Source organism: Heliangelus exortis, chromosome 8, assembly GCF_036169615.1.
Source record: "Heliangelus exortis chromosome 8, bHelExo1.hap1, whole genome shotgun sequence".
NCBI classification, from domain to species: Eukaryota; Metazoa; Chordata; class Aves; order Apodiformes; family Trochilidae; genus Heliangelus; species Heliangelus exortis.
In genome coordinates this window covers 6,549,019-6,565,848 of record NC_092429.1, presented here as the reverse complement: position 1 = coordinate 6,565,848, position 16,830 = coordinate 6,549,019, and the positions used below count along the sequence as shown (strand labels likewise).

Genomic DNA, 16,830 nt, shown 5'->3' with positions numbered 1-16,830 from the left:
GGAATGGTTATGCTCATTTAAGCCATATAAGATGCCTTATGCATGTAAGATCATATTAGTAACTTAACATTTTCATCCAATTTGGGGTCTCAACACTCCAGGCAGGCTGGAAAAAACCATCTCATGCTCAAATGTTACCCTACTACATGCAACAGGAGCCCACACATTAACACAAAACTGAAGGCAGAGAACTAAATGCATTCTGGCACTGGGCAAAAAGTGCAGCCAAGTTTTGGAAATCTGTAATTCACATGGATATATGTTTGGAAAATGAAGTGTAGCTCCTTACTTAGGAGATTTGGCTCCTGCTTTGAAAAGACTGAAGAAGTGAAATTATGATTCTACTACACTCATGCCAATTTCAATTTCTAATACTACATTCATTAACACATATATGAACAGTAGCTATTTATGACAACTGAAAACTTCTTGTGTGAAATAAATTAATATTCTGAACATCCTGAAAAAGGAAACGATTAGCAAAGAAGACTTCTAAGAGTTTCCATACTCACTTAAGAACTGTTTTAATATAAAGCAAGAACCATACCTTGTATTACATTCAAAACTTCATTTGATGATCGTTTTCCCATAATAATCAGGAAAAGTGGGAACTGGTCTGTCTTCTGAGTTCTAATTGTTTGGGCTACAACACTCCCGAAGTGTCTCGTGCACATTGTCAGAAACCTAGGTGGGGAATAAAAAGTTAACATTGGAGAGGTGTTTTTCTAGTTTAAAAAAACCCCAAAAGAGCTAAATTCAGCTGTTCAACTGAGTGGTATCTGCCCTTTAGCATCTAGGCTTCTGCATTCAGTTTCAGAGCTCTTTCTCCCTTATTATGATTAAATTATGAGACTATTTAGATCCCTGATTTTCTAAATTAAAGCACTTTGTAACAAGTTGAGATTGTGATTTATTTGTTGGAGAATTCCATCTCCTGTTAAACTGTTCTGCAGGGTATAAATCAAAACTAAACCCCTAAATTATCATCCTAAATAAATTGTTTAGAACTTCTTTAGAGAAACTATGTGAAGCCATCCTCTAGTAAAATGATGAAGTATAAAAAATATAATTTCATATGAAAGAACAATGAAAGATCAAGAGTTTGTTTTCATCAGTCATGGAATTAAAAAGTGGTGCTGCAGAATTGTATTTTCTTTTGTGCTGGTGCCCTGCCCGTGACATACTTAGCAGTGTGATCTAAAAACAATAATTCTAAGCTTTTGACCAAAAAAAGCTCTCAGATATTAGCATACAGAAGTCTAGCATTAGTATTCTTAACACGATCTTGAATAAATGAAAAAACTGATAAAGCTTTTCTCTTCCATTAGAGGACTGTTTGAAATTAGCATTTCTTTCAAGAGAAAAGGGTAGCTTATGATATGTTTTCAGATCTGATGGTAAAAAGTAAATGTCATAATAATAATGAATTATGAAAGACCAAATGCAAATACAGAATGCTTTAATAAGATCCAATTTAATAAAGTCTGTAAAAATAATGGACTTTTAATAACACAGGTCACAAAAGGCAAAACAGTGGAAATTCTGAGGACCAGCCACTGGTACAGGCTTATTAATTCTTAATTATGTTCATGAAAGGCAACTTAAATCGTGTGTTTTCTTATGCCTTATGATAATATTTTAGGTAACAACTACTCTGAAATGTATGCTCTAACTGAGGAGCAAAGTCCTGTTGTCACATGCACCAGAAGCCAAATCTATTTGAAAAGACAAACTGCATTAAAATGTCAAGCACTCCGAGTCATTTCTTCTCAAAGATACTGAAAAGATTGAAAATTGTAATTTTTTTTTAAAATGAATATATGTTGTATCTAACAAAATGTCTAAAAATTGAGAAACCTGATGAGTACAACATCAGGCTTGTCTAAGGCACCTGAAGTATTAAAAAACCAAACCTCTTTGGAGAGAATTTGTAGCATAACTGGATAGGAAGCAATGAGCAGGGGTAGCCAGTGAGTATTTTGAAGCCATAAATGTCACTGAGAAATACCCTTCTTTGCCTCCTTGAGTCTCTGTTTCTTGCAATCCAGAACTCTCAGACAATGTCAAAAATGCCAAATGGGGACTGCTATAATCAGCAACAGAGAGACACACATCTGGTACAGATAAAATAAAGTGTGCAGAAAGTCTGAACACAAACTCTTAAGCTAAATAATGCTGAGTTTTTATTTATTTTTGCATTTCAAGGTGGGAATACATAAATGAAATCTCTTCCTCACAGAAGTCAATGGGGATCTTTCATGGCAAAATGACTCTTGTGCAGTCAAGGTTTCACTCCTGAAAGTAATAAAGGTGTGGGTCAAATGAACTGAATTCCTGAAACTTGTACATTAGAACTGTTTAACAGCCTTCAACATGCCACAGGAGAAAGGAACTCAAGTTTCATGTGAAAACAAAATATTTAACTGGAGGTGAAAAACTGCTGTAGAAGAAGAATACTGCTAAAAAGAATGAAACTAAAAGACTATTACAATACTAGTTGCACTGGTCAAAGGTGTTGATTTTTGGTGTGTCTGGGTTTTTTTAAAGTCAATTCTGTATTTAGTCAACCCAGTACTCAGTCTCAAAATCTGTGTTTATAGGCATTGACTTTGTATCCAGAGAATTCTGAATGAATTAGGTATTTCTGTACACTTAAAAATATCCCAAATAATTTTTTTCCAGGAAATGAATTTTTATACATGGAACCTCTGGCTGTCAGCACAGAACATAAAAGACTGTGATGCCTTGGGTATCACACAAATACACACAAGAAATTCCTCCCACTAACATGATCCATCCAAATAGATCCTGACCTTTGGAAACAAGTGAGAAGCCACTTGCTCAGTGAACTAAACTGTAGTAAAGCCAACAAAAATGTGAAGGTAACCAAACAATGCAACACTGAATAAAGAGACAGCAGCAATCTCCAACACCTACACTGTGTAACTCCAACTCCTGCTTTCCAGGAATTACTTATTCACAAAGATGCTCTTTGGCAGGTCACTGTTAAGTATCAGCAATTACTTGTAGCACTACTTTTCACCTTACTAGATGGGTAAGAACTGAATTTTCCTTCATGATCCCTGTTCAGTTTTTTTCTCATGCCTTTTAACAGATTTTGCAACCACTTCACTAATTTAACCTTTTTTTTTTTTGTTTTCCTTTTCTACCTTTACTGATTTGATTTTTTGCAGACTTTCCTACTTGCTTCCAAATTCATATCCAGCAAAAAGAAAAATCTCCTCTGTACTAATATTTACTCTCAGAAGCAGGTGAGTAGGACCAATACAAGTTGGTGCAATAACCAGGATCTTATTCTACACATCACTAACAAGGGATTTTCTTGCTTTCATCTGAAGAGAAATGTGCCAGGTCTTTCAGTGGCATCTCCAGAGCTGCCAAGAGAACTGCCTGGGGAGCACATCAAAGAGCCTGATGTCCCTCCACAGAGAATTGTTTTCTACAACATGCTGGATTACTGTGATCTCCAACCAAAAGTGGAAATAGAGGAATTCTGCCAGAAAGGAAGGGTAAATGGCACTCTACAAGTCCTTTTATTTTTAAATCACAAAAATATTCAAGGAAGGAGAAGTATGAGAAAGGCAAAAAGTAAGCATTTCAGGAAGGAAAAATCCATGAAAAAAAAAATCTCAAAAGTTACAAGAGTAGAGTTCATTAAGAAAAGTTATAGTTTTGGCAGAGAGCATTGTTCCATCTTTCAGGAACTGCTAACAATGAAACCAGCAGTTTACTGGAGCTACAGAATAAACACAGACACTGACCATGGCTGGACAGATAGAGAAACAAACCCTCTTTAGGGTCTTCATTTTAAAAATGCAGATTCATTTTAAAAATGCAGATTGAACTCATTTATAGACATAGTTCACTCCTTAATTAAAAGCAGCACACTGGAAAAATTATTTTGGTGAAATGAAGATATTCATTTGGGGGGTTGATGATGACTGCAAAGGAGTTATCCCTCCATGTGTACTCTGAGATAACCTGAGAGAAGAATTATCATGTTTTCAGCACATGAGTTTCCCAGAGAACAATGTTATCATTGCCTGCCAGCTAATATACAACACACTATTTAAAAATATACTCCTGGCATAACTTTTTTTGTAACTTTATGCTCAAATGCAATTTATGTAGCATTACCTTAAAAAAATCTCCTAGAAAGCAATTATGAAAAAATAACAGCTTCAAAAGTCTACTGAAAAAAGTGTAACGTTTCTGAAGTTTTAAAGTTCCTTGAGGTAAGTCTCAAAACCACAGGGAATACTTATTACAATTTATATTTGTGGTCTACCATAGCTCCTGATGTCAGATCAGCTGCCTAGAGCTTTGTAAATGCTGAGGTTTAGCAATAATATATTTTTTGGCCAAGATGTTGATCAGCAAAAGTGATCATTATTTTTTTATCCCTGGAAAGCTTTTGATCTATAGGATACCTATTTATACCACTAAATACATTTAGTATTTTTCAGAAGGGGAAGCCCAAAAGAGGAAGGCAGCTCCTAGGTGAGAGATGGCAGCTCTGGGGGTGTTAGATCATTGAATAACTGCTATTATCTCATTGCTTCTTTACAGATCTCCTGGTTGTGTGTTAGGTTGTGCCACATTTTGGTTTGTGATATAGACAGGATCTATTGCAGCCAGGGCTGGATCCATGATTATTCAAGATCCCTCCCTTAGAAGTAGCTGCATATTCCTGTAGTTACTTGTAACACACTGATGAGAAAACTTTGGAAAAATGGAGCCTTTCCTAAAATGAAGCCTTTTGGCACCTGGTGCCCACTTTGCTTCTTGCAAAGGACTTGTTAACAGAAAGGCTGTGCTTCTGCTGTATCATCTCAGCCTGAAGTCCTGCTCAAAAAGCAGCAGTGGAACAAAACTCTTTTTAAAATATCTGTTCCCTTTTAATCTGAGCTGGTGTTCAGTCCACAGCCTCAATGATTTTGGGTCAAAAAAAATGTGACTGATTTATGGCTAGAGACTTTCCAAGGCCAAACTTACTTCAAGGAACTTTAAAACTTCAGAAAAAGCTGTAAGTTTTCTCTTGAGCATAGAAAAGCAATGATTAATATTAAATATGCAAGATTCTTTATTATTTTAAATAATAATTATACACTGTGGAAAGTCAACAAAAGACTCATTAAAATGTTAATGTAAAAATAAAAATTTTGTATTAGGTATTTACACTGAAAAAAAGTAAAAGCTGTGGTCATGAAATGGTATATTTAAATAAGTTTCCTCTCTGTATTCTCCATCATACAGTGTTACTGTCTTTCCCACACTGGTAGGGGAGTGTCTGTTGACTTAAACACAAGGAGGAAAGAGGAACAGACACAAGACATGGTCTAAAGGTGTATAAAGCAGCCTGAATCAAGTGATGGAGACATTGTCTTCAGTATATACATGGTAAATATCTAGAGATTAAGATGTAAAAACCATAATTTTACCCACTTCTTTTTTATATGAGACTAAAGCATAGATGAGTGGGTTTATCCATCTCTTCAAATAAAACACAGAAGATAAAATTTTATCCTGCAAGGTTCAAACAAATACAGTAAATACCTTCTAACCCATTTAGTCTAAAACAAATCCCTCTAGAAACTCACTCTTCCATCTTTCCATCTAGATATCCCTAGACACTGGATAAAACCATTGGTAAAAGTATAAATAAACCATACTTGGACTCCTTGCTCAAATGCTGCACTAAAAATGGAAACCATAGGATGCACTTGCATATCAGGGGTTGTTTTGATTACTGCCTATCATACTAGGAAGAAAATGTAATGGAGAATTTGGCAAGGTCTATTCAAGGCTTGCTACATTGAGCTTTAATAATAAGCTAGATAAGGATAAAGAGTATGTTTGGCTACTTTACAGATGTTAGTAAAGTGGGAGAAGCTACAAGAACAGCAGAAGTCAGTAAAAGAATTCAGAATAATCTCCACAAATCACAGAAATGAGCTGACAAGTAAAATGCAGCTCAGCAAGGTCAATAAATTTTTCCAAGCAGAAGGAACAGTGCACTAATACAGAATAAGAATCAAGAAAGAGGGCTCATGAAGTCAAGAAAAGAAGCATCATCTTGAGGTGAGTAAACTGAAGCATGGTTGGTATAACCTGAAATAATGCTCTTTCTGTATGGTGTACCAAGAAGGCAATTGCAGGCACAGTCCCACCAGTAAAGGTGTGGACTAATTACAGGACCATAAAAAGGTTGCAATAACAAAAGTTACTTGGACAAGCTACAAGAAATGCTGAAGGGATCCCAGTTGCTTTGTTTAAGAAAAATGCACAAAAACATAATAGTTCCATTTAAGTCCAAAGAACACAGCATCTGAAAGGAAGAGAAGACCTTGTTGTCTCCTGAGTGAACCAAGACATAAATGTCCTTGATTGCTGCAAGAGAAACTTTAACTAAATCCTACTGTGAGCTGCCCCAAGACATTTAATGTTAAGCACTGGAACTGGCTCTGGAGAAATGCTGAGAAACCTCCCTCACACCAAAGATTTTATCAGACAAGTCTTGGCCAGGAAGGACAGGGGTACATTGAACCTTCTGGCCAGACACAGACTGACTGTCCCACAAACAAAAAGGAGAGGTCAAAGCACTCATCCCAATGTAAGGGAAGAGGATGGGTACCTCCACATCTCCCAGTTTTGTCCCAGTCCAGAGCCCAGCAGCACCAAGGGGATTCATTCACACCTTTCAGTGTTTGGGTACAAACAATTCTGACATCTGATTTTTTTCAGATGTTTGATTTAGATGCATGTAGATTTCTCTACAGCTTCAGCTCCATCCAGCATTTGATTTCACTGGTGCTGTTGTGGAGTTCTGCATTTAAATGGGCCTCTGTATGGCTTCTTTCCTTAGAACAGCTCAGTAAGTCTGTCTTGACTGTACTTCTGCCTTCCCCTGTTTTGCAGAGAACACTAGAAAATTTTATTGTTTCACCTCTTCTGTTCAACAAGCATAACAAACTGTGCTGCAGTGGGATAGAACTTGCTTTAGGATTTGGTTTTATAATGGGGGATTTAAAATACACACTTAAAATATATCAGTTTAGTTAATTCCTCTGGTTTTCATAATAATTTCTTTTTCAGATGACCTTAAAGCATTTCTATAGGCACATAAAATGGTGCTCTGAAAACCCATCACATCAACATCACATCAACAGAGAGACTACTTTCTATTTATCATTGAATATTACAGACACATCCATATTTTACTAATATCAATCAGATTAAAATGCATCCTCTGCTGGCTTTTACTTCTCCAAATTTCGACATTTTTAGACTGCTAACATGAAATTACCTTGAGGTATATAAATATTTAAGCAGGGATAGTTTACCTTTTCTGGTGGGAGCATAATAAACAGTTTAACCATCATCTATATACAGGCTGTTTTGTTCTCCATCTAAAGAGACCATCACCTTTTATCCTTTTCCTTTTTTCTTGATTTCAGTGCTATTAGGAAACCATTCACAAGTGCAACCCTGAACAATACTTTGCAGTAATTATGACTGGATGACAAAGAGATGTGAACAATTACTGAGCCCATTTTGAAACCCTACACTAATAAAGTCATTAGATGCTGCCCTTGCCATGAGCCTTCTAAAAGCTTCTGAAGTTACAAGAACACAGGGCATTGTTCCTTAGGACAATTGCTGCTGGCAGAATGCAAACCTTGAGTTAAACCATGCTGCAAATTGATCTTGACATTCTGTTAAGGCTGCCACCAAAATCAAAAGCAAAGGAGAAAAGGAGAAAATGAGCGGGTGGGATGTAATCACGGAACAGAAGGGTTCCCTCCTCACCTTCTCTCCTCTTCCTCCTCAAACCCAAACCACACAGAAAATGACAAACTCGCCTGGTGGTTGAGAACCTTTATTTTTAAACCATTAATTAGACTTCTGACCTATTTCTATTGAGTGGCACTGTATTGCTACTGAAGTAAATTAAATAAAACATTGCAAAACACAATAGAACAGGTTTTCACACTGTTCTGTGAAACCTCTGAAGGATTTAGTGCCCAAAGGACACTTCCAGCAGCTCTGCAAGTGACATGCACAGAATCCACGGTCACTTCTGAAGAGGCAGAGAGAAATTAACTCCCTGAGTCCAGCCCTCCCAGACCCCACACCTGCAATATATTTGCTGAAGGATCAAATAGGATTGGGGAGATGGAGTAATATGGTCAACTGGTCTTCATCCAGGCATGCATCATTCAGTAGGTTAGTATTAAGGGTCAGCAACTGTGAATATGGCTAATTAGTTGATGATGGAAATTGCAGGTGAAGACAACCTGCTGCTGAGAAGTGCTTTAGTCAATTAACTCTCTCCCAAGCTTAAGCAAAGTGAAAAACTATCATTTGAACATTAAAACTAACAAGTACCTGTCATCAGAGCTGAGAAACAGCACCCAAGGGCAATGGCATCAAAAGCTAAAAAGCAGCTACAGACATTTGAGTCCCTGTTTTATGGTTTTGGCATTGCTTCACTTGGCAAACATTATGTATATTGGAATTCTGTTAATATTATGCATAATCTGTGCTTGTAAATGCTGTGTGTATAAACATAAGGGTCTGTGTGCATGTGCAGGTATATATGTATGTATATATATATATTTACTAATATCTGTCCTGCATATAAATAGATTAATTAATTTATATTAATGAATTAACAAAAATAGTTATGTATGTGCATACATACATATACACACATATTATACACCTCCCAGACACACAATTATATTAGAATAATGGTATTAGTCAACTCTTCAAAGTCAGAAAAGTCAACACCACTGCTGTCAAACACCACTGCTACTGCCCTGACACCTCCCAAGTGGATATTTCTGTTCTTTGGAGTGCTGTGGTAGCAAATCTCCATAGCAAGCAGTGGAAAGGAAACACTGATTTTTAAGCCCATGATTCACCCCAAATTGAGTGGAGTATAACAAGAATGTAAAAGATACACTTTTGTGTAGCTTTGTGGGGTTTTTTTTCCTCCTTTGACCACGGACAACATAATATAGAAGAATATTCCAAACAGCTGCTCTTTAAGCTCAAGTCTAAACTATAGGTGATGGTTCACATAAGAGTATTATAAAAACACCACGTAATTTTCATAAATGAAGGCTCTTTTATTATATTATTTTTTGTCTTTTTTAATTTCATTCTAGCAATGAAAAGATTCATAATTTGCAGCACTTACCCAAAGTAATTGCCCCCTGTCCTGCAAACCTTGCCAGAGGCACCTGACAGTGTCCACTTAGCTGTGTTAACCACAGTTCTCCTTCAGTTTGACAAAGTGACAGTCCTGGCTGGCTCTAGTTAGAAATATTAAAAAATCTGAGTCCCAAAATTATAATGCTTATGCACAGCACTACTGCTACCAGCTACCCTGGTGCCTGCACTCATTCTGCTGCTACCTACAGAACTCTCTTCACTTTGTTGCAAGAGGTGTTGAGGAACATGACTGAGAGATTCCAGCTGAAAAGTTCTAATTTACAGTAATGCAGGATTCAAAGCATGCCCCTACATCAGCTGAGAAACATATTAAAAATCAGGGAAAAGGACAAGATTTTGGAGATGATTTTGTGCTACAGTGTTCTGGTCAGACCTCCATTTCATTTCTGAGAAAAATGGAAACTACTATCAAGACTGGTTTTGGAAAAGAATGGCATCCAGAGATGTCAGCAAGAGGACAATAAATATCAAGAAAAAGAAATTAGAATATTCAAGATTGTCTCACATACGTGAAGTATATACTTATATGTCTGAATTTATTCACGCTACAGTACTGAAAACTTGTCATTTATTACTTACATTGAGATGTCCTTATTGGCTGCTGAAAACATTCCTTTGCCTTCCCACTAATGCAATTGTAAGAGCTCAAATAAGTTGCTTTTGGGCTACAGCAGCATGCAGAAAGCATGCTGTTCCTTCTGGTGTTGCCACCTTCTTCTCAGCATTTCAAATAAAAAGCTCAGTGCTACTGTATCCACAGAACAGAATAGGCTCCAGCCCCACTGTTGAGTCACATAAGGAAGGGCAGTAATTAAACAGAGGTCCTGAGTATTTATTTATGGGAATGCCCACAGTGCATTGGCACTTTCCAAAGGCAGGAGGAAGCATCGTGCCCCCTCTGAAGAAATCTCAGTCTAAGGAGCAGGATGTGACACCAAACACAACCGAGAAATTATTCTAATTTGAGCCAGCATGCCTTGTTTACCCCTTGCTATTTTTTGACCTCACTGTTAATATGACAGTTTCTTTGTTGTTCTTAATAGAAAGCCAAAAAATGTAGGCTTAAAAACCCTCTCACACTGCACAATCAGGGACTTGCTTCATTGAGAACAGCTATAAAGCCTTAAACAAGCCCTTTATTTTGTGTTTTAAGCAGTGTCATAAGGAGTTAATAGGACACAGCTGTACAGGCTCTTTCCAACAAGCAGCTTCTGTGGCTTTGGTCACCACAGGTGTCTCAGTAACCTGCAAACTCTGATTACTAGTGTATCAAAGTTGTGCTACTTAATAGATTTCTTTAGTAAAACACAACAAAGCAATTACATGGCTGTTGATCGTCAGTCATAAAAAAAAAAAAACCCTCAAACACAGTTTTTCAAAAGAAACTACACTGCAATTTTTTGTCATTGTAAAATAAAAGAAAGTAGAGAATTAAATAGAAAAGAGAACAATGGAACAGCAGGTAGCCAGCTGAACTTAGCCACTACAGATGGTTTAGAAATAGTGTTTCCTTCTACACCAACTTGTGGGATAAAAGAAAAGGAGGAGGCTCCTTACTGCCCATGAATGGCAATACCAAAAGACTTAAGCAACTTTCCAGTCTATGTGTTTGGTCCCATGAAAGAACCTAGATGTTTCTTTTTCCTCTCTCTCTCTCTCTTTTTTTTTTTTTTTTTTTTTTTTTTTAACTTTTCTCTTTTTTCAACTGCTTTTTTTCATCATCTTTAATTTTCCTCCAGAATAATTTAAACCAGGGACATAGCTGCTGATTCGCCCAATGACACAAAGCAGGTCAAGTGAGGAATTCCTGAAAATGACAAGTGTCTAGAAAAAGATTGTGCAGCTCTCCATGCCCATTTTCAGAAAAGAAAGATTAATTACAATCTACATTTTTAAGAATAGGAATGCATGAGTGCTGTTTTCTAGCAAGTCACTAGAGAAAGAAACAAATAAGTTGTGTTAATTGTTCAGTAATGGAATTTTTCAACGGAATTGCCTTAAAAAAGTGGCAACCTCATCCCAGCCAAAATGACTCTTAACATCTGTTCAGAAGTCAGAGTAATTGTCATTGTAATAATAGACACAAGACATTAGTCTGGAAGGCACTCATCTTCTGTGTAATTAAAGGTGATGAAAGAAAATCCAAGTTAGCAAACCAAACTAAAAGGTTTCTAAATATAATAAGTATCAATACTATAAGTATCTATATTATAAAATCACTATTTTCAACAGATTGTGATCACCAGCTAAATAACCTAAAGAAGAGAAAGATTTTAATATGGAAATAAGAAAATCTGTTGATAACACACAAAAGATGTAGGAGGTGGAACCTACAATTTTTCAATGCCTTTACTGATCAGCAAACTTACAGCCTCCCTAAGACATAGGATAGTTTTTATTATATGAAGATCTATCAAAATATCTGAACATTGCCAAAGGAACCTGTAGTTCCAAAATGTTCACACAAATTGCAAGCTTCTGATTTTTTGCATAATCTATTTCTCATATTAATTTATCACATGAATGTTATTTCTTAAAATAATACTTCCAAGAACAGCAATAGTTATTATATCAGACAGTTCTAAAGTACTACATTTATGAAAATAAAATCAGTGTCACATAATACCATGACACTGCAATGCAAAACTGAAGACACATTCCTAGGACCATGGTTGCAAACTAAACTAAAAAGAAAAAAAATACAAGGATTTAATTTCTTCAACTATTTTTTCCTGCACAGGAATAAGAAGTCACTTTGTCATAGGAAAAGCACAGTCCAGTTCCCAGTGAGTCTCAGCCAGAAGAGCTTCATTGATCAGCTAAGAATGAGCATGAAGTCAAAAGAGAAGAAACACAGAGATGACTTTTCTCTGTTCCTTGAGAGAAAAGCTGTTCCACCCCAAAGCTCTGTCTTTCCAAGACTTACCTTGCTCTGTTTGCTTCTTTTGTCATGTCCCATGCCCAGGTGATGAAGTTCTGACTCAGATAGGAGACAATAGACTCAGCACAGAGCATTTGTGAGCAGAAGACATTTGTTAGTACACTTTCATCATGGTGGAGGTAGATAGCAAGAAGCTTTCTCTGAAAAGACAGAAGAAAGGATCAGTAAAAACTTCCTCCTACTGTTTAGCAATTTAAAATTACTGCTGTAGGCTCCTGTATTGGTCCACCCAAGGGTGCTGAGTACCTCAACGTGCACACACAGGGGAAAAACCCAATGGATTTCAAGTCAAAGGGTCCCTCCTTACAAAACTGTAGGTCCTCTCAATGTCTTTAAACTATTCTATTGTGGGTACCAAACCATGATACATTATATCCTTAGATCATGAAAATAACAACATCTGAATGCAAAATCCAAAAACTTTATTAGCAGACTTTGCTTTAAAAAAAAGTGACATTTTTGGCTTGCTGCCCAAAGAAGATAACACTGGGGACAATTCCCTGAGCAAGGAACACACTTGATACAACAGACTCTATGATCCTAAACAAACACAACTATAAATGACCTTTAAAAAATGACAGTGTATTCTTATCACAAATAAAGAAGAAAAAAAGTACCAGTAGAGCTGCCTGTAGACCCAAAGTCTGTGATGCCCCATGCTGGATGTCCTGGCAGGTCCCCAACCAGCTGTAGGATGTGGGGAGACCCAGAGCACCCAGAGCACCCATCTTGCCTGCTTGGTAAGGCAGTGGTCAGAAAGCCACATGTCAGCCAAGCTGACTGAGGAGCTGAGAAGCAAGGTAGCCACCCTGGCACTGCAAATGTCTATGAGGTGAGCAAAGGGGTTCAGGAGACATGGATCAAATTCCACACTGAGTTTGAGCACTGATATTTCTCATCAGAGTTACCACATTAATGAAGACTTAGATGCTGAAGATGGTGTCTGTGGCCCCTTGAAAAAAAATAATCTGTGCTGTGCTCTTCTGAAACCCTATCAGATAATACCTGAGCTTCACTGTCAGCAGCACATAGCTGTGCTTTGTCCCCATGATGATCTCAGACCCATTTTTGGAAAGCCATTCTGTGTGTACATAAAGATTGAGAGCAGACTGAGAAAAATATGGGGAAACTCCAAGCCAGCTAAGGAGCATGATCCTGTATCTTGTATTCAATTAATTATAAATACCATTCCCCTATGCCCATATATATTACTTACTTTATTTTAAAATCCTACTTGATCGTATTTGCTGAGACAATATGGTAAATGCTATTTTCAGGCTTTTATTTAAAGTCATTTCATCTCTCTTCATCAGAAGCAACACTGAACACTGCATATTGATGTGTATTGATACAGCAGGACATGGGATGCAGTTCTGAGAGAAGCTGTCTTTGTATAAAACCTGGATGGTTATCACCTCACGCTGGCTTTGGATAAAAACTTAATGACTGTTTATAAAAAGAAGAATACATTTGAACATTAGACTTTGGGAAAGGGCTTAGTAATTCGCATTAATGTTTGTCTAATTTAATTTAAATGTTCTTCAGATCCATGTACACATGTGCCAGGAAGGGCCATTAATAAGCCCAGCCAACATGCAGGGATCCACATAAGTGCAGCCAACAACGTTGACTGAAACTAAACTTGAAAATCCAGGGCACTGGTGGACAATATCAAGCAATAAAACAGCATTTCTGTGGTGATATTTAATTTAAAAAGAAGAAAGAGGCAGGGGAAGATCAGGCACTGTCTGTTTTGGAGGATCAGGCATTCTGCATTTCAAAGCGTCGATCCCTGCAATATCCAGGTTACTGTGCTAGAATCTCGACTATTATATAGCAGTTGTAAGAGAGGGAGGGCAAAGATGTGTTTACTCAGTGATTAGGGCCTTAGAATAAGCCTCTAGCTCCTAGAGAGACAGCTCACCACTTATTCATTTGGACCAATTCACAAAGCCTAGAAAGATTAAACATCCATGCTGAGAAGACAAGCGAATGCAGACGGTGAAAAAGAAATAAAAATTCTTTAAAAACTCTGAGATGACTTCATTATTTTTTCCACAAGGAAACTTTAGGAAAGTGTTTAGTTAGAGAAAAACCCACATTGACCTCTCTCTAAACCCTTAATCTTTCCTTTGTGGTGGCACTTCTTTGTGGTAAGCGGATGGCTTTGCTCTCCTCTTTTCACTGGGAGCCGATAGAAAAAAAGGCTCTTGAGAAACACTTTTACTTCCAAAGAAACAACCCCATGAAACTGTTAAATATGAGATTCCGTACAAGGGAATGTTTCAAAATATGTACAGTTTTAGGCTTAAAGATTTGGGGACAAATTTTGGTAAACAAGACACGCACATGCACAATAGATGTTTACACTGAGCTACTTTACAAGTGAATGTAATTTCTGTTGCATCAGCAAATCTCACCATGCACAGACTAAACTCCATCACACATAAAAGATTGTACTTGTGTCTGATAATTCATCCAAAATGTTAAGGTCAGGCACGGGAATACTCCTAGGACAAATGAAAAGAGGTGGCTGGAAGAACTGCAATGCTGAAGCAAGATTTTGAAAAAATCTTAGTGGAAGCCAGTGTTATTTTTTTCCCTGGAAAAATGCATTCTTGCAAAAGGCTCATGGCTTGGAGTTTGTTGTTGCTGTTCTTGGGTGGTTTGTTTTTTGTTTCTTTGGGGTTTTTTATTTTTTCTTTTTTTTAAAATGACCCAAGGTAGTATATATTTATAAGTAGGTTTTGGTTGCTTTATTTTCAAGCTTTTAAAAATTCAAAATGGCTATGCCATCCACTTTGTCACTTTTGCACTTTGGAACTTCAGAGAAGTTATTGCACTTTGTACAGAATTAGAAATGAAGGAAAAGTTGTCTCTGAGGCAGAAAGAAATACAGCTCCCCTTGTGCTTTGGAGGCTAAATTGATAATCACTGGATAAAGGGATGTCCAAGCTTTTCAGCCAGTTCCTAATAATGTGAATAACTTTGGTACCTCTGAAGAAGCTGACCTTGAATGAGAATAGCAATACAGTCATAAAGGTCTGCAAAACCACAAGTCTGAAAGGTTATTTTTGAATCTCAGGTTTACAAGTTCAAGAAATTACTGAGCCAAAAACATTCATGATGTAACAACTGTTAGAGGCATGAATGGTCTTTCAAGCTTATGAATCAAGATCTACATTTTTGCCTCTAGGTTTTATGGAGTGAAATCTAATTCAAATGAACAAAAGGACACACTTGCACATCTTTAAGCTTCTGAAGTGTCCAGTTTGATCCACCTAAGGTGATCTTGGGGATCATCTGATCAGCATTCTTGGACGCAGCTACTCTATCATGCACAATCTTTTTTTTCCTTAAGGAGAAAGCAAACCTTCTCTAACACCAAGGTAAGACTTTTCACTCCACTTTAAAAAAGGATCAAAGCAGGAAGAGGGCAGATAGAGACTCACAGGAAGCCTTGTCTATTTATTACACATAACAGAACAAAGCCTGCTGATGATAAGCAGTATTTATTCACTTCCCCTGCACCTGTCAAAAGAAAGGAGACTGAAAGACACCAAAGACAGAGAGAGAAGGGCACTGCCAAGCTTCTAGCCTTGCAGAAGAGGATCTGAACTGAACTGTGCCCCTCAGGTTCCTGAAGTGGGAGTGAGATGGTCCTCATAATCTTTAGATCTGGTCTTTTTTATTATACATGGCATCCCTGAACTAAATCCTAATTTACCTTTCAGTAATTTTATCTTTCAGAAAAAAATCTGGATTCAAGAAACCATCAGTGATGAAGGTTTCATATGAACCATGGTAAGCTGTTCAAATGGTTAACTCCTCTCCCAGGGAAAAGTGCAGTTTATTTTAAGTTTGATTTAGTCTACTTTCATCTTCCAACTATCTGATCCTATTATACTCTTGTATCTCTATTTCAATCAATTGAACTTGTAGTAAGATTTTACATAATGCAAAGAATATCCAGTAATTAAACCCAAACTCAAATAAGATCTATAAATCACAGGCTTTGAAAGAGGAGAAAATGTAGTGTGGCAGACAACTTAAAAAAAAATTTCCATTTAATATCAAGTACAGAAGATGCTGAAGAGAGATCCATACCCAGGACTAACCTTTCAGATATGAAAGATGAAGCTGTTCTTCAGATATGAAGAATAAAGAATGTGTAGGCACACAGGGAGACTACTAAGCTAGGATGCTATAGCAAAAATATCTTAACAATAATTATCCACAAATCCAGAATGATTTTAAGAAAGAAAAGACAGAACTTGGAGTAATACACATCAGGCAAGACCTGGAATAAAACGTGGGTGACTAACACAGGATTTAAACTGGAATTTACACACTGACATCCACCACACTGTAGCTGCTTTACTCTTTCTGGGAACCTACAGTTACCTTTCTGTGCCTGTCCTCTACTGCTTCAACCAGACCATGTAGATCAATGCTCAGGTAACTTCTGTTTAATCAGAACCTGTAAAATAGTCATTTCTCCATTTCAGAATCCTCAGACAGCTCACCAACAGGTGGATTTTCAAAGCACACCTGGGATACACAATTTGACCAAGCCCCTTACAAAAACTGAGCAGCAAACTGTCTTGACTTGTGTCTGGAGTAAAGTA

At 37.1% G+C, this 16,830-nt stretch overlaps 1 protein-coding gene across 2 annotated transcripts in view; it reads right to left on the bottom strand.

Moving 5' to 3' along the window:
- Positions 1–16,830, bottom strand: part of FAF1 (Fas associated factor 1) — a 159,060-nt gene that overhangs the window by 33,071 nt on the left and 109,159 nt on the right. For both annotated transcript variants that reach the window (XM_071750172.1, XM_071750173.1), the window contains 2 exons: positions 12,188–12,342; positions 548–684 (listed from right to left, as the gene is read on the bottom strand). In XM_071750172.1, the coding sequence (XP_071606273.1) occupies positions 548–684; positions 12,188–12,342 (292 nt within the window). The remainder of the gene's footprint in view (positions 1–547; positions 685–12,187; positions 12,343–16,830) is intronic.